The following is an 18,042-nucleotide window of genomic DNA, read 5'->3' on the forward strand; positions in this document are numbered from 1 at the left end:
TTAGATTTACATGCTTCAGTTTTTTTGAGCTGTATCCATGCCATTTCCTTCCAAGGGGAAGGAAAAAGCATCCTAAAAATTAAAGGAGAATTAGAAATGTTGTGAGTCCTAGAGAATAGTAGATGCTGATAGAGTCATGCAGTAATTCTTATTAGAATTGTTTGTGACTGGTGAAAACTGTAAACATTTGTTTTTTGCACTCTTTGTGTGTGGTCTGGCTTTTTCAATAAAATAAAAGTGATTTTTTTTAGGATTGCAGCAGGCCTGGTATGAGATTAATTCTGTCAGAGAAAGAATGGAGGATTTCTACCCGATAATGTTTGCTGTTTTCTTTTGGATAATAATCTTTAATTTTATGTTATAATTCACTTTTGCTGCAGCTTTGGAGTGAAATGAGTCCCTGGACATGGGAAAGCTGTATGGAATACAGCTAAAGGCTGCTGTGCTGCAGAGAACCACCCTGACCTTTGCAGCAGCTGATGTCGTGCAAATTTATTTCAGAAAGTGGGGGGAGATCCTGCAGGAGCCATTAATGATTACAGAAGGCTCCAGAGTTCTTGTCACTGGCCTCTCTCTGCCACCATCAGAGCCAGGAGTGATTAAACTTTCACTGGCTGCAGTTATTATGGAGCCAGACTTCTAAACCCTTTAATTTAAAATGTAAATGCACATGGTAGGTTTAGAGTTGTTCTTGTCGTACCTTGTATTCTTGTAGCTGCTGGGGATGTTGTGAACCCTCAGAATTTATTTTGACATGCATAAATATTTGTCTTTTGACTTCCTTTAATTATTTTTTTACGTGATTGGGTCCAAATGGAAAATTCCTGAAATCAAAACGTTTCATAGTAAACATTTTCCTGCCTCTTCTCTCACAAGGAACCCAAAGGTGTTAAAGGTGAATCAGTGTAACTCGAGCAATAAGAAAGGACTTGTGCCTTTTCTTTTGTAAATTGAAATTTTGCAATTAATGTCGTGCCTTTTCCCCCTCAAATCACGTTCAGTAGTGGTAATGAATGTGCTTGAATTGAAAACTAAAACTGAAATTAGGTGGTTGTGTGACAGATAGTGACGCTGATGAATTGAGAGGTGGTGAAGTGCAATGTAAAAATGACAGCAACGTGAGGCATTTTTAATTAAGAGCAATGGCCTTTTTAATGGCTCTTTTTTTACAAAAATAAGTAAGGAAAGGTTATTAAATCTACAGGTTTGTGTACCAGAACCTGAGAGTCATTTCAGAAGGAACAACAGCAGCCAAATTATTCTCTCAGCTCCCTGTACCATGTGTCAGGCTTTTGTGTGGCACCTGCTGCTTGCAAGACAGATGAATTTAAAAATCCTTGGGGATAAAAAAGAAGGCAGGAGAGGTTTGGAGACGGTCTGTATCCATCCTCTGGTCTTTATCCTGACTGGAATGACAGTCCCTTTGTCCTCGGAGGCAGTGTCAGCCCTGAGCACTTCAAAGATGCTTTTCCCTGCATTGATTTTGGCTTGAGCACCGTCAGACTCTGGGCAGAAAAGATCCCACCCCCTGCTTTGGTCTTGGCAGGTGGATGAAAGCATCAGGTAGAGAAGCAGGTATTTAGCTAAAAAAGGTGTTTAATTGTGAGCAGTTGGCCCCAGGAGGTGTCCAGCTCCTCGAGGACGTTTCCATGTGCACATCCCTGCCTTCTCCACGGGTTCCTTGCCATGAGCATTAACACAGTGCAGGGTTTCTGCTCCTCAGTTATTCTCCATTCCTTTGACTCAAGATGAGTCAAAAGCCTAATTGTGATCAGCTTCTGCAAGGCTTTAGGAATATCTCTTCTGTGTTTTATGGTTCATTTTTCATATTTCAGCTCTTCACGGGGGATTTTTTTCCCTCAGTGTTCATCTGTCTTGGTGAAACTGGAGGTTTGTGTGACAGTAACCATTGATTTCTTCAGCTGAAAGAAATCTTTTCTTGATCCCATCTTCTGTCTCCAGCAGGGTTGAGCTTTTCATATGCCCACAATGTAGGAATCTGTCTTGGTTGGTATTCCTGGAAAATGTTTCATTTCTAAGTTCTGGCTACAAAAGAACCCAACATTTGGCCTCATCTCCAAGGACTTGGCCTTCAATCCCAAACTGACATCCTAGAAGGGCTTGGGCTGGAAGGGACCTTAAATCCCATCTCATTCCACCCCTGCCATGTCAGGGACTCTTTCCACCATCCCAGGCTGCTCCAAGCCCTGTCCAGCCTGGCCTTGGGCACTGCCAGGGATCCAGGGGCAGCCACAGCTGCTCTGGGCACCCTGTGCCAGGGCCTGCCCACCCTCACAGCCAGGAATTCCTTCCCAATATCCCAATATCCCATCTAAACTATTCTCAGCAGCTGTTTCTGAGATAAAAATATGAGAAATGCATGAGAGGCTGCAGATCCAGCCTTAGAAAAAGGTTTAGAAATCAGGGAAGGTTAAAATATTCCCATACTTGGAGCTCTGTGAAGGCTCTGGGCTTGGGTTGGGATGAATTCAGGGTGCTTCACTTTGCAGTTCTCCTGCAAGTTGAGCAAAATCCATGCTTTCTGTGGAAGAGACCCTAAATCCCATCTCATTCCTCCCCCTGCCATGGCAGGGACACCTTCCACTACCCCAGGCTGCTCCAAGCCCTGTCCAGCCTGGCCTTGGACACTTCCAGGGATCCAGGGACAGCCACAGCTTCTCTGGGTAACCTCAGAGCCTCACCACTCTTGAGTAAGGAATTTCTTCCTTATATCTAATCTAAATCTCTCTTCCTTTAATTTAAAACCTTTCCCTGTGGGTCAGGGGTTGCAGCAGCCCAGCCCAGCCCTCCTGCAGTGCAGCTGTGGCTCTGTGGGAGCAGAGATGATCCTGGAGCAGGGGCAGTTTCCTCTGGAGGTGCCGTGGGGTGAGATGGGGCTGGTGTTCCTCTGGGAATGCAGAGCACACAGGCTGTGCTGGGCTCTGGATCCCAGGGTTTATCCAGGTGGGAATGCAGAGCACACAGGCTGTGCTGGGCTCTGAATGCCAGGGTTTATCCAGGTGGGAATGCAGAGCACACAGGCTGTGCTGGGCTCTGAATGCCAGGGTTTATCCAGGTGGGAATGCAGTGCACACAGGCTGTGCTGGGCTCTGAATGCCAGGGTTTATCCAGGTGGGAATGCAGTGCACACAGGCTGTGCTGGGCTCTGAATGCCAGGGTTTATCCATTGGGAATGCAGAGCACACAGGCTGTGCTGGGCTCTGAATGCCAGGGTTTATCCAGGTGGGAATGCAGAGCACACAGGCTGTGCTGGGCTCTGAATGCCAGGGTTTATCCAGGTGGGAATGCAGAGCACACAGGCTGTGCTGGGCTCTGAATGCCAGGGTTTATCCAGGTGGGAATGCCGGGCTCCTCCCCTGGGTGCAGCATCTCCTATGGATGATGGAATTGGATCAGCCCTGCAGGGAGCCTCGATGGCCCCTGGACAGCAGAGATCCCCTGGAGGGAGGATGGGTCCTGGAAGGGATAAAGAGCCCTGCCCCAGCTGGGTTTAGCAGCTGCACATTCACAGCAGACACCCCCCTGGAGTTATGAGCAGTGGATTATAGGAGAGATGAAGAAAATTCCTCCCCAAATGGTTTCAGCAGATGGTGATAGAACACAGACTTTTGGTTACATCTCTCACTGCAGCCCAAGACTGCCTCATCTCATTTCTGTGCCTGGCTCCCTCAGCCAGGCTGTGCTGTGCCCTGTGGCTCCCTGGCACGCTGTGACACCTCCTGGCGTGCACAGCCCCAGGCTGAGCCCCTCTGGAGCTTCCCGGGACACCCACTGCTCCTTCTGCACTGGGAACGTGAGTGCTGGTCTCTCCCCATCCTCAGAAAATATCATTTTCCCTTCCTCAGGTTTAGTTTCAAACCAGCACTGTCAGTCCTTGATTTCCTATGCCTGCAAAGCACAGTTTGAATATTTTTCTATTTTTTAAGCATGTTTCTTTTCAGATTGCTGTCAAATCCTCCCCAAAGACACATTTTTGTGTTTCCTGTCTCCCTGTTAACACCCCCTGAGGCTGTCAGCAGCAGAAGCTGCTTTTGGTTGAATCCTCAAGGGTTTTAATATTCTCTTCACTGTTCAATAATCACAGCATCGAATCCCAGAAATGTTTCGTTTTTAAGAGCCCTTAACTCATTCCAGCCTCCTGCCATGGGCAGGGACACCTCCCACTAGACCAGGTTGCTCCAAGCCCCATCCAGCCTGAGGAAAAAGGTTTATGGACATCACATCCAGGGTTTGAGGATGAACAGGCATCATGGTGTTTATAGGAATTAAAAAGTGAAGACAAGAATCTCACCAAAGATTCTTGGTTAAAAAAAAAGAGGAAAAAAAAAAGGGAAAAAAAAGAAGCTCCAAAGCAAAGCAGGGAATGTGTTGGTGAGCAAAATTTACTGAAGAGAATCAAAATGAAATATAAATATGTCAATTAAAATTGCAAAGTTTATTACCTTATTGGCAAATTGGTAGATTCTGTGGAAAACATTGTCTATATGCCTCTTCTAGATCCTGTCACTTACCTAAAAAACTCCTGATATTTTTTGGCTAAAGGAAAACTGAGAAGCAAGGACCAATACATGAATTTTTTTTGGTTTTGTTCTGTTTCTTTGTAGAAGGGAAGAGTTCATAGTCCAAGTGCTGTAAGAAATTTATCTCAGCTTGAATGCAGTGTGGATGTTGATTGCAATTCTCACAGGAGTTACTCTGCAGCCAAGGGAGAAGTTTGGTCCTGCTGAAGGTCACTGCCACTTCCATGTGGTGTTTTGTTAACAGCAGACCAAATCTTTAAGGATCTCTTTTGAAAGTGTTACTGAATGTGCAGAGAAATAATGCTGAGTATTCCCTGGAATCCCAGAATGGTTTGGTTTGAAGGGGACCTGAAGTAAGAGGGTTTCATCCCTCTGCCATGGGCAGGGACACCTTCCACTGTCCCAGGTTGCTCCAAGCCCTGTCCAGTCTGGCCTTGGACACTTCCAGGGATCCAGGAGCAGCCACAGCTTCTCTGGGTACCCTGTGCTAGGGCCTGCCCACCCTCACAGCCAAGAATTCCTTCCCAATATCCAACCTCCATCTCGTCTTTTCCAGTTAAAAGCCATTCCCTGTGTCCTGTCCCTCCAGCCCTTGTCCCCAGTCCCTCTGCAGCTCTCCTGGAGCCCCTTCAGGCCCTGCCAGGGGCTCTGAGCTCTCCCTGGAGCCTTCTCCTCTCCAGGCTGAGCACCCCCAGCTCTCTGCTGGTGACATTTCTTTGGATGCAGCCCAGGACACATTTGGGCTGCAGACACACGTGGCTGGGTCGTGTTGATCTCCTCATCCACCAGCACCCCCAAATCCTTCTCCTCGGGGCTGCTCCCAATCCCTTCTCCCTCCAGCCTGGATTTGTGCTTGGGATTGCCCTGATCCAGGTGCAGGACCTCACTTTTGACCCTGCTGAACTTAAATTTGAAGTCCTTTGGTGCTTCCACATCTTGTAGTTGATGTTGATATTCCTTCATTGTCCATGTTCAGGAAGAGCAGCATGAAAGTGAGGGCTTTGTCCTTCCCAAGTGGGAATAATTAATGGGAATAATTAAGGGCAGGGAAAAGCCACTTGTTCTTTTATGTTCCTTCCAGCAGAGAGGCTGGACTCGCTTCCAGAAGGATTTTGAGGATCACTCCTCCACAAACTGCTCTTATTTTCCAGTGGTAATGAGAAATTCAACCATGCCTCTTCCTCTTCTTGTTTTTGGACATTGAACACAACATCCTCCAAATGTTTGGACATTGGACACAACACCTTTGATGCTCCAGAACCATCAAACTTCCATCCCTCCTCTGCCAGCTTCCCCAGGGTCATACTCTGAGAGGGATTTTGCAGAATGCAGATGGAATAATTCTTGAAGACCTCCTGGACAGAGCATTTCTGCTCTTCAAAGTCAGGCTAATTTCTTTCCTCTTCTTGCTCTGTCAGTGTAAAACAACGATGTAATTCCAGTTATTTTGGTGAATCAGTTGTTTACCACAACACAAGGGCTAATCCTCTCATAATCCCTGTGCTCCTTACAGATTTCATTTAGTTTTTCATCAGTCTATGTCAAGTCTGTCTGCTTTGGCAAAGAAACAAAAACTATTGCAGGAGAGAGGTCACAGTGTCTGGCTGAGCGTGGCTGGTTTGTGCTGTAGCAGAGTAAAAATTGGAAATTGTGACGGCTCAGGCTTTCTCAGAATGTTTTTAGAAGAGTATAAAAAATTCGTTTGGGTGATTCAAGGAGGAGACAGGTTAGAGCTCTGCTTGCTATGGCAAAAACAACCCCAAAACAGCCCTTCTGGGAGTTTTCCATGACTTTGGACTTTCCAGCAAGAGCAGTGACAGTAAAATCACCATTTCTTTGGTCACAGGGCTATTGCTGTTGTCAGCTCTCCAAATGCTGTGCCCCCCACTTCCAGCAAGACCTGGCCAGCACATTTTGGTGAAATCCAAATTACTGCAGCTCAGCTGTGGCACTGCTTGGCTCCTGCAATCTCCCAGCCCGAGATGATTTTGATTTGCATCACAACGTGCCTGTTGTTTAATCCTGACAGTCAGGCTGTGTGTCATGAGGTCGGGCCCGGGCTCAATCAGCTCCAAATCTGGAAAAACACAATCAGGCACACAGAAAAAACCCAACGCCGGAGCTCTTAGTGGCTTTTGAAAGAGCTGGATTCTGTTGTGTGCCAGAAATTGCTCATTCAGAGGCTCACTGAGCTGCATTTCCAGCTCTGAGATATTTCTGAAAGGGAAGAAATGCAACAGAGCCTTTTAGCAAGGGAGCCTTGAGAGCCTCTGTGTTAGAGCAGAGCAGCTCTCATGGGAGAGAGGGATGAAATTCCACTTTTTTTAGTGGTGAAAATACCTGGAGCAGCCACCTGCTCATCACACCCACCTCTAGGTGTTTCAGGATCCATTACCTGCCCCCTTTAAGGGAATATTTTGGGTACTTGCCACCCCAAAACGAGGGTAGGAGGGGAATGATGTGAAGGGTCCTGCTCAGATTAAACCCAGCTGTAAAATTCCCTCAAGGTAAGAAATAACACAAATGTAGGCATAATGAAACTCTAGATTTTAACCTGTGTGTAAATCACCCTTTTCTCTCTCTCTGTCTTTATTTAAAGAGGATTTTTTCCCCCCTCTTCCCCACCTGAATTGAGTGTTGTTCCTTTTTGCTGCAGCTATTCACAGTCTAAAGCTGAGCCGCAACCACGTGGACTGGCACAGCGTGGATGAGGTGTACCTGTACAGTGATGCCACCACATCCAAAATTGCAAGGACTGTTACACAAAAGTTGGGGTTTTCCAAAGGTAAATCTTTCCCAGGCTTTGTAAAGAGTTTTGGAAATGCCAGCGTTTGTTGTTTGTTGCTTTAAGTCCAAAAGGATATTTCAAGTTTTAGTGTGAGTAGCCCAATTTAGCCGTTGCATTTTTTACTTTATGTGAGTATTCAGAGACCTTAGCCTGTATAAATAATTGTAACTAGATGTGAATATTTTTAATTTTGTTCTATTTACATTACATATTTAATATATTTTTATTTTATTCTGTGTTCTGATGGGTTTGGATGCAGCATTAGCACTACATAACAAATACATAAAAATATTACAGTGTCAGTGTCCACAAGCTACTGTAAAAATAGAATTATTCCTGTGATGGTAATATAAGTATTATAATATATAAGTAATATAAGAATTACAGTTCCTTTAGCAACGCTAATTTTACTGCAGGGTACTTACATATTGTGATGCATTCCTTAAATACATGACCATCCCTTCCCTCTCCCCACCTCCATCCAGCCTTTTTTCTGTTCATGAAACAGAAGTATGAACTGACAGGAAAGGGCATTTAGACAGAAATTATTTCCAGTAGGAATTCAGGCTCATTTAAGCTCAAAACTCCCAGTCAGAAAGGCAGCAAAGCTGAGATGGTTGGAAGAGAGAGTGGTGTCTGTCAAGGAAAAAGCAGATTATTAAAAAGCCAGCCTAGAAAATGGGAACTTGTCCTGTGCAGGACACCAGAACAAGAACCTACACATCTGGTTTGTTCCTTGAAGAGACAAGGTCAGGTTGTAGGTCTGACTTCAATCTCCATCCCTCTGCCCTGTAATTAATGCCCTCTTAACCCCAGGACTCCTGAGTGAACACTTAATCAATGTTTCCTAAAAAAATAATATCATCCAGTGCTTCAGTTCCAGAAGAACTGAAGTAATTTATCCAGAACACCATTGGGATAATGTGAAATAAATAATAAATCTGTCCCAAACGATTTGTTGGGGAGAAATATCAAAGAGAAGCTCACTTGGTAAACAAAACCTGTCTTGGGTACAAAATGCCCTTAGTGGGTTTGGGGTGTTTTCCTCCTCTTTAAAACCAAAATAAGTTGTTAGTTCCAGTTTTTGAGGCCAGCACTGGTGCCTGGTGTGGTCCCCTGCGTGTCACTAGAGGGGGATGGAGACACGTTGTGCTCATGGGTTTGTCAGCACAGCAGGGAGAAAATGCCCACATTTACCCTGGGGAACTGATTTTGGGTTTGGCCACTGGGCTGGAGAAATTTCAGCTTGGATCAGCTCCAAATAAAGCAAGTTTTCCCCATCAAAATGGTCAATTTTAAAGGTTTGCAACCAGCTCTCTTAATTGGGGTGGATAAAGTGACAACACTTAATCACTTGTGTGGCCAAGTCATTTCCATGATTTCCATGCTGTGGGAGTGAGGTGGAGACAGAAGGAATTTCACTGATTGTGACACCCAGGGGAAGGATTTTGTGTTGAAAAAGTGGGTGCACAGTTACACAACTGTTTTTTTGAAGAGTTGTTCTTCAAAACAGACCTGAAATGAATTCCCTTTGCAGTGGAAATGGCTGTTGATATCACCTGGCTGCTCAAATCTTTCAGCGGTTTAAAAGTGCCTGTATTTAAAAATAGATGCTAATCCCTTAATTTCATGATTCTGTATTATATAATCTGGTTTTCAATGTGTTGGCCTGGCAAAAGCCAAGCTTCTGTCAGCAGATGGGGGCCCTGCACTTGGCAGAATGTCACTGATGTGGGACAATGTTCTTTCTGCAGCTTCCAGCAGTGGGACAAGGCTACATAGAGGCTATGTAGAAGAAGCCACCTTGGAAGACAAGCCACCCCAGACTAGTCACATTGTGTTTGTTGTGCATGGCATTGGGCAGAAAATGGACCAAGGAAGGATCATCAAAAACACAGCCATGTGAGTGCTCTGGAATGTTGGAAGCAGCCTGTTGTTGTGAGTGACAGCAGAGCTTTTGGGTTGGGCTGAATCTTTCCCTGTTTCTCTTCTCCTCCTCTTCTCCTGAGTCATTAATTTTTGTGCTGTGGGTACACTATTTTTTATGTTTGTTTGGATGTATGGACTTAGGGAGAGCAGCTGTGAGCCAGCAGAGCAAAGATTTATTCTGGTTTTATCACCAGCAATTGTGACTTTTAGGGAACTGGTCAAAAGCACCAGGGGAGGTTCAGCTTGGACATCAGGAGGAATTTCTCCATGGGAAAGGTTGTTAAGCACTGGAAGGGGTTGCCCTGGGAGGTTTGGAGTGCCCATCCCTGGAGGTGTCCAAGGAATTCCTGGAGGTGGCACTCAGAGCTCTGGGCTGGGGACAGGGTGGGGATTGGGCACTGCTTGGACTCGTTGACCTTGGAGGTCTTTTCCAGCTTAAAGGATTCTGTGGAATTCTGGCTCCTGTGGTGGCTTTGCTGAGCAGGAAGAGGTTTCTCATTTGGTCAGGAAGGTTTTTTTCCAAGTGATACCTGGGTGAATTAAGTGTGTCACAACTGGGAACCAACTGAGCAGAACATTTCTGAGTAAGTGGTGTGGGAGGGTTAATCTTGGACTGGAATCTCTCAGAGCTGGTTGTTGGGATAGTGGACAAGCAAACTGCATCCTGTAAAAGAGGGGGATTGGGGAGATACAGGAATGTTGTCATTCCTAACAGGGCAGAAACCCTTCAGGGATGAAGCTGTTGCTGTGACACTGCTGGTGGAGTTGTGTGCACACACTGAAAAGCAAAATGTGACCAAAAGGCTGTGAAATCTCTTCACTGGATGTCTTTTGTGAGAAGTGGTTTGCAAATGGCTCTTGGGCAAGGTGTTTGCCCGGAGCTGTGGCTGCTCCATTCCTGGGAGTGTTGAAGGCCAGCTTGGGGCCCTGGACTCGTGGGTGCCATCCTCACTCATGCCAGGGGTTGGGACTTCTTGGTCTTCAATTTCCAACCCCAAGCAATCTGTGATTTCATGCACTGCAAAGATGGTTTTGAATCTTGGAAAAGCTGTAAAGTCATGACAGTTGTGGGGGGACAAGGGGGCATTGAGGAACCCTCGTTAGCTGAAAGAGGAGGCTGGAAAGGTGTTAATTACAGATGTGGATGGTTCCAGAGGGGTGTCCCAAACAGCTCCAGGGTCCATCAGCACTGGCAGAAACACTGACAAACCCAGTGGCTCCTCTGGGAAGAGCTGGGATTTTGTGGTGGGAGCTTTGTCACCCTCCCTGTGCCTCCAGAATGACACTCCAGGTCAGTGCTGTGTGCTCTGTGCCATCATCAGCCTCCTGTGTCCCCACAGCTCTTTGTGCCACCCCAGTGTCCTCTGGGGTGCCAGGGTAAACCTTTTGATGGCACTTGGGTGTCATTTGTCACCTCAAAGCACCAACCTGCAGCTCCCCAGCCCCTTTCCTGCCACTTCACTGCTCTGTTATTCACATTAAGAGCCACCAATCCAAAGCAGAGAGAAAAAGGATCCTCAGCCCTTGTTAGTCACCAAAATAAATGTAAAAAAACTATTTTTGTGGGGTGGAATTACACTGGAAATGCAGAAACCAGCTCAGTATAAGCTGCTGTTTCAGCAGTGACCAGAAATAAAACTTCACCCTTGGAATCATTAAATTTTTCTGCTTTATCTTTCTCCCTCCTCCACTTTCCATAGATACAGGGGTTATATGGGTGGATTAACTTCAGCTCAGGTCACAGTGCAGAGATGTTCATTCCATAAGTCCTGCTCTAATTGGCAGCCAAGCATATGAAATATTTCTTCCAAAGGAGACACAAGACTTTATGAGCTTCAGTAAATCTCACTCACATCCTCAAGAAATACCAGACAGCATTGCATAGCCTTTTAAAATGCTAATTATTGGCATAAATTGTGCATTCTGCACAAAATTTGCAAATTAAAGCATCATTTTAGATTGAAGTATCTTTTTTTTTTCTTTTTTTTTTTCTTTTTTTTTTTAAATAACGACTTAAAACTTATCAGTGAGGAACATCCCATATGTTCCAGGGAGAGATTTCAGAAGGAATGTCTGCCAAGCTCTCACAAACCATACTGGCACTTTCTGTTAGCACCTTCATCCATGATATTTGTGTGGTGTTTGGTTTTGGGGGTGGGTTTTTTTACATGCTTTTCCATTAGGGACACAGTGGTGCCTTTTGAAAAAGAAAATAAATAAGGAAAAGTGGTTTTTGAGCGTTCACATTTTGAAGTCAAAATTAAAGAGAGATGATGTCAGTGGTGGGGGAGTTTTTTTGGTTTTTTGGTGGTGGTTTTTTTTGGTTGGTTGGTTTTTTGGGGTTTGTTTGTTTGTTGTGTGTTTTGTTTTTGTGGTTTTGGTTTGGTTTTTTTTGGTTTGGTTTGGGGTGGGTTTTTTTGTTTTGTTTTGTTTTGTTTTTTGGGGGTTTTTTTTGGTTTTGGTTTTGGTTTTTGGTTTTTGGGGTTTTTTTTTCTGTTTGTTTGGTTTGGTTTGGTTTGGGGGTTTTTTTGCCTTTTAAATGCACATTTTAGTAGGAAACCTGTAGCTGGACCCCACCAGAGCTCGTTTGACACATTCTGTCCTCAGGTTACCACCTTGACACGATGCTGCAGCATCATTAGGCAGATCCTGCTGCTTACAGAGGTGAAAACAGAGCCCTTGTCCAGGCAAATTCCAAATTATCCCTGCTAATTTCATTAAGGACAGGAGCTCAATCTCCTCATTAGAGTGGCTGGATGCTGTGGTTGCGGGGTGTCCTGTGAGTAGGTAAAAGATGCATTTTATGGACGCTTGGATGAGCAGGTCTGTGGTGGATGTGACATAATTTCGTTTCCTCTCTGTGTGGTTAAACACATTTATTATCTAAATGCAGCACGGCAGCTGGTGCAACAAGCTGCTCCTGTCAGCACTGATATTCTCTGGGAGCTTGTCTGGGAAGAGACAGTCCCAGCTCCAGGCTGGAGCAGGGATTCAGCTGCCCCAGCATGAGCAGAATAATGTGCTCTGAGCTGTGCTGGTACCACGGGGATGGTTATTTAAGGGACAAGGCTTTGGAGTCTGTATCTCTGCCCAATATAAACCAAAGTTTTATGGCAGAATGTACTTAATTGGAGGGGGTTTTATTTGCCATCAGGTGCAGGATCATGGAAATCCTTGGTTTGTGATAAGGCAGAGTGTTAGTTTTAAAATAAATGTCTTTGGGATGTCTCTGTACTGCCCACAGTCACATATTGTTATTTGGAATGTGTTTCTTTCATGGAAGTTCATCTCTGGCTTTGCTGAATTTGTGGGTGAATGGGAGGGAGAGATGATGTTACACATGTCAAGCATAATTTAGAATTATGGAATGGTTTGGGTTGGAAGGGAGCTTAAAACTCATCTCATTCCTTTGGCAGAGGCATCTTCCACCATCCCAGGCTGCTCCAAGCCCTGTCCAGCCTGGCCTGGGATGCTTCCAGGGATCCAGGGGCAGCCACAGCTGCTCTGGGAATTCTATTCCAGGGTTTCCCCACCCTCCCAGCCAGGAATTCCTTCCCAATCTCCCATCCCTCCCTGCCCTCTGGCAGTGGGAGCCATTCCCTGTGTCCTGTCCCTCCAGCCCTTGTCCCCAGTCCCTCTCCAGCTCTCCTGAAGGTTCCCTCCAATGCCACCTTTATGTCACCCCAGAGCCTTCTCCAGGCTGACCAATCCCAGGTCTCCCAGGCTTTCCTCACAGGAGAGATCATACATCCCTTTGGTCATCTTGGTGGCCTCCTCTGCTCACCTAGGAACGTTACTGTCCATGTTCCCAACCCCCTTTTGAAAGCTCCTGTTGTTTTTCCAAAGCTCCTGTTGTTTTTCCAAAGCTCCTGTTGTTTTACCTGAGCCAGGTGAGGGTCAGACCTTTCCCCTGCCTTAGGCGGGGCTCACACCTTTAGGCTGAGCTGAATTTCATCAGCTCCTGAGCTTGGGGGGTGAGTGAAGACACTCTCCTGTGTTTTTCCATAACAGCTGCAGTCTTGTGTCACTTCTGGGCTGATCTCAGCCTAAAGCTGGGCTCTGCCCTTGTCTGAGTCTGCTGTTTGGATTCCAAAATCACATTTGTCTGTGCTGCTGTTCACAGCACAAGAATTGCTGCCTGCACCAGCATCTTCTCCTGATCACCAATTACATTTTTATTGCAAATCCCCTTTAGAAAGCATTTTAATTGTGGATTATCATTAGGATAATTACTTTGGAATGGCTGTTTTGGTTCATTTCCATTGATATGCAGAGCCTCTCTGAAGCCTTTCACTGCATTAATGTGTGCTGCTGGAATCTCAAATGAAGATTTTCCTGTAAAATCTTTTCTATAATTTTAGCTCTTCGGGTATTTGGTAGCTTTATGATCCATTTAAATGCTTGCATTGTATTAAATACATATTAGATGCTTGTTTTTCATCCTTTGGTGCAGGTATTAACTCCAAATTAAACCCTCAGCTGGTAAATATTGGCTTACAGGTTTCAACTTGAGCTTGTCTTGCAAGAGAAGTTCAGGCCAAGAGGTAAAAGGTGATTGTCAGGGCATGAAATGCTTTTGGAACAGCTTGTTTTGTGAATATTTATTACCTAACCCATGGCTGAGTGTTGGACAGGAGCTGTAGCAGCCTGCTCAGGATTTGGGTGTATCCCCAGGGCTGTTCCCATTCCCAGTCTCCCCCCATCCCTTGGTTCTGCCCTTTCATATCTCAGCTGTAAACTGGATCACTCCAGTCGGTGTAAAAATGTGGGATTCCATCTGTAGGATGGGAGTGAGGGCTGTGGGGTTGGGAGAGGGCAGCGGGGACAGGGAGTGCCTGCAGTGCCCTGTGCCAGCCCCTCCTGCTGGCCAAGAGTGCTGGTTTGAAAGCAAAACCAGTGAGACTCCAAGTCAGAAAAACAATTTAATAGAGAGAGAACGAACAACAAGAAAGATAAAAATAAAACAAAAATAAAATAAGATAAATGCAATAGCACAAAGGAGCACTGGCAGAGTCAGAATGCAAACCTGACACCCTGTTGGTCAGGGTGTTGGAGGCAGTCTGAAGTGAGTGCTCCCACAGTGACAGATGTGGCTCTGTTGGAGCAGAGATGATCCTCAGGAAAGGCTCCAGTCATCCTCTGGGAATCCAGTGGGAACGGCTCCCTTGGGGTCTGGGATTGCTGTTTTATCCCATGGAAAGGCTTTGGCTCCCCCTGCTGGGTGCAGCATCTCCCAATGGGATGAGGTGATGTTATCAGTCCTGTGAGAGCCTTCAATGGCCCATTCACAGGGGATGTCCCTGGGAGGAGGATGGGTGCAGGAAGAGATAAGGAGGCCCTGCCTTATCTGGTGTTATCAGGTGTCCCATTAACAGAGGGCATCTCCCCTCTTTCCACCCCTAGATTTACAAGAGATAAGGAACAATATCTCCCAAACGGCTTCAACAGATGAAAACAGAATACACACTTTTGGTTACATTTCTCAACCCAGGACAGCAAGCCTTCCTGCCCCTTGGAAAGAGAGTCTGGAGCACCTGGATCTCCCAGGATTGTCCCGGGCTCCTGTGCTCAACCAGCAAAGCAGCCTCAGTTCCTCTGATTGTGCAAAATCCTGTCCCTCTTCAAGAGGACGAAGCGTGAATCCCCATCGAGTCTGTCTGTAGAGCATTTCACTCTCAATCCCAGGGTCGTGGGTTCGAGCCCCACATTGGGCACCAACTGGAATAATTCTCCCTGTGTTACATTCTCCTGTGGGAATGGTTTCTCCTCCCTCAGGGACGCCTAGAACTTGTGCCATGCAGTTTAACCCTTCCTCCCCTTTCTGACCCCATTGTCTGTGTCCCAAGCTGCCCCTCCCTGGCAGGAGCTAAGAAAAGACCTTCTCCCTCTGTGCACGCCCTCTTTTCCCCCGGACACCACCTGGAATAAACATCTTGAACTGCAGCTGGGGGTCAGAGCCTCTTTTGGGGTCCTCATCCTGTCCATGAAATATTCCTCCTAAGCCTTCTAAGGCCTGAGTTAGTATTGGAACTTGGGAGGGGTTAAAGGAGGATTTATTTCATCCCTGTAGCCTCTCCAATGTTCCAGTGCTAGCTCAGACCTTAGAAGGCTTTGGAGGAATATTTCAGGACAAAGGATCCAAAAGAGGCTCTGACCCCCAGCTGCAGTTCAAGATGTTTATTCCAGGTGGGTTACCAGAGGGGAAAGAGGATGAGTGTGGAAGAAGAAGGCCTTATCTAGGCTTCTGCTAGGGAGAGATAATTGGGACACAGCCAATAGAGTCAGAAAGGGGAGGAAGGGTTAAACTGCATGGTTACAGACTCTAGGCGTCTCTGAGGGGGGAGAAACCATTCCCCAGGGGAATGCAACATTTGTGCATCCTTTGTTTGCATCCCAGAGTTTCCATCCCTCCTCCAGGCAGGATGAGTCTGCGTGTGTGTCATGGAGCAGCGATTTCCTCAGCAGTTTTCTGAGGGCAGCAGGGAGCAGCAGTGGCAGAACAGGACTCGTGTCTCACCATGGAGGTTTGAAACCTGCCCGTGGCGAAGCTGGCGTTGGCATTTCTGCAGCTCAGCTTTGGGAGCTGCCACCCTCCCATGTGCTCATCCCTCAGCACAGCTCCCTTCTCGTTACTCGCGGCTGCTGCTCTCCCCTCAGCTTCACAAACTGAGCCCAAGCCAGCTCTAAATTTCCTCAGTAAAGTGGAATTGTTTCCTCAAAGAGGCAGTGAGCACTGCCCTCTGTTTGAGGGGACCCCAGGGCAGTGAGAGCAGCTGGGGAATGATTCAGAACATCATTTCTGTCACCAAAATCCAGGAATGGATGCAGGGAAAAGTGAGGGTTGAGGTGTTTTATTCAGGGTGCATCCCATTGCCCTGTCTCTTGGAATCAGGGTGGAGGGATAAAGGGTTGTGACTCTATGCTGACACAAAGAGCAGGTTTAGATGAACTATTAGAAAGAAATTCCTCCCAGTGGGGATGGTGAGGCCCTGGAGCTGAAGAAGAGGTTGCCCAAGTGGCTGCCCCATCCCTGGAGTGTCCAAGGCCAGGCTGGAGAGGGTTTGGAGCAGCCTGGGAACGTGTCCCTGTCCATGGCAGGGGTGGAACTGGATGAGGTTAAAGGTCCCTTCCAACCCAAACCACTCTGGGATTCAAGGATTTTATGGAATCAAGAGTTCACAGCAAGTGGTTGGCACGCTTAAGGCTTGAATTAAAGACCATTCCCTGTTTCTCTCTCATGGATCATCTGACTGAAGAGACTCTGCAAAGATAACTTGAAATTCAAATTAATAGTTTCTTCAAGGCATTTCAGGCATTTTGCTCTGTTAACATCAGCATCATCCTGCAAAATTTGGGAAGCAGCTGAAGCTAACTCAGTTTGCAACTCCCCCATTTTAATGGAATATTTGTAAATCCTACACAGAACTAGTAGCACGAGATTAAAAAAAACCCCACAGTAATAATTCTAAATATGTTAACATATCTCTGGAATATACTTACTTAAGCAAGGCTGTATATCTGTGAGAATATGGGTTTGTTATTTATTATTTTAATCAGGGAAAGGCAGTCAGGCACATTTTATTCCTGGTGAAAGTTCCTATTTTCAGGCCATTACTTCTTGCATGGAAAATAGCAATATATCAGAATTCTTTCTAAGGTGTGCATTGCATCTGTGCATGAGTGGATTTTTTCATAGAAAGATCATAAATTAGAGTTGTTTCCTTGTGTTTCAATGCATGGCTTCAGGTAATTGTTGCTCTGGGGTCAGTATTTCAGCATGCATTTGTATCAGGTGAATTCTCTGCCTGTTTAGACGAGGATTTATGACTTCAGTTGGTGTTAATTTAACAAGTGAGTAGAGGGATTTGCCATCTAATAAAATTTAAAAAAGAAATTTATTTTTAAGAGCCAGAAGAAGAAGAAAAAAATAATAACCTCATCTTTCTAGCAGAGCAGATAGGCAGGTGTGTGCTGAGGGGTTGCCTGTGTCTGTAGCTGCATTGCCTGGAAGTTACACCAAATTTTCTTCAGAATTTCTGCCAAATCAGGATCAGTTGGGGATGTGGTGCAGGGCCACTGGATGTAGATGGGGTGGGTTGCCCTGGGAATTTCAGTGATTCCTGTGAGCAGGAGATGGATGTGCTGGGAGGTAATGAGAGGAAAAGTGCAGCTCTGACAGCCTGTGACACCCCTGAGGTGGCAGGTGACAAAAATGGGTTGGAACAGAGCTTTGGCGCACTTGTCCCAGGATGGGTTTTGGAAGGAATGTGCAGAGCTGGGGTTTGGTTTTCTCATGGACCTGAGGGATTCTGTTTGTTCAGGATCATTCCAGCAGGAGAGAAGGCTCCAGGGAGAGCTCAGAGCCCCTGGCAGGGCCTGAAGGGGCTCCAGGAGAGCTGGAGATGGACTGGGGACAAGGGCTGGAGGGACAGGACACAGGGAATGGCTTCATTCAGATCAGGATTGGATGGGAGATTGGGAATTGGGAATTCCAGGCTGGAGAGGGTGGGGAAACCCTGGAATGGAATTCCCAGAGCAGCTCTGGCTGCCCCTGGATCCCTGGAAGTGCCCAAGGCCAGGCTGGACAGGGCTTGGAGCAGCCTGGGACAGTGGAAGGTGTCCCTGCCATGGCAGGGGTGGCACTGAATGACTTTTTTAAAGTCCCTTCCAAACCAAACCCTTGTGGGGTTTTACAAGTTCAGGACTGTTGTGCTGGAGGCAGGACCACAGCTGGACAACCTCAACCTCCCTGAGGTGAACCTACATCTGAGTAAAATCAGGTTT

General features: G+C 46.2%; 1 protein-coding gene across 3 annotated transcripts in view; it reads left to right on the forward strand.

The window, feature by feature from the left end:
• The window catches only part of DDHD1 (DDHD domain containing 1), a 65,677-nt gene that overhangs the window by 18,712 nt on the left and 28,923 nt on the right, over positions 1-18,042 (forward strand). For all 3 annotated transcript variants that reach the window (XM_063399664.1, XM_063399666.1, XM_063399665.1), the window contains 2 exons: positions 7,198-7,326; positions 9,084-9,231. In XM_063399664.1, the coding sequence (XP_063255734.1) occupies positions 7,198-7,326; positions 9,084-9,231 (277 nt within the window). The remainder of the gene's footprint in view (positions 1-7,197; positions 7,327-9,083; positions 9,232-18,042) is intronic.

Source organism: Prinia subflava, chromosome 5 (genome assembly GCF_021018805.1).
Source record: "Prinia subflava isolate CZ2003 ecotype Zambia chromosome 5, Cam_Psub_1.2, whole genome shotgun sequence".
NCBI lineage: Eukaryota > Metazoa > Chordata > Aves > Passeriformes > Cisticolidae > Prinia > Prinia subflava.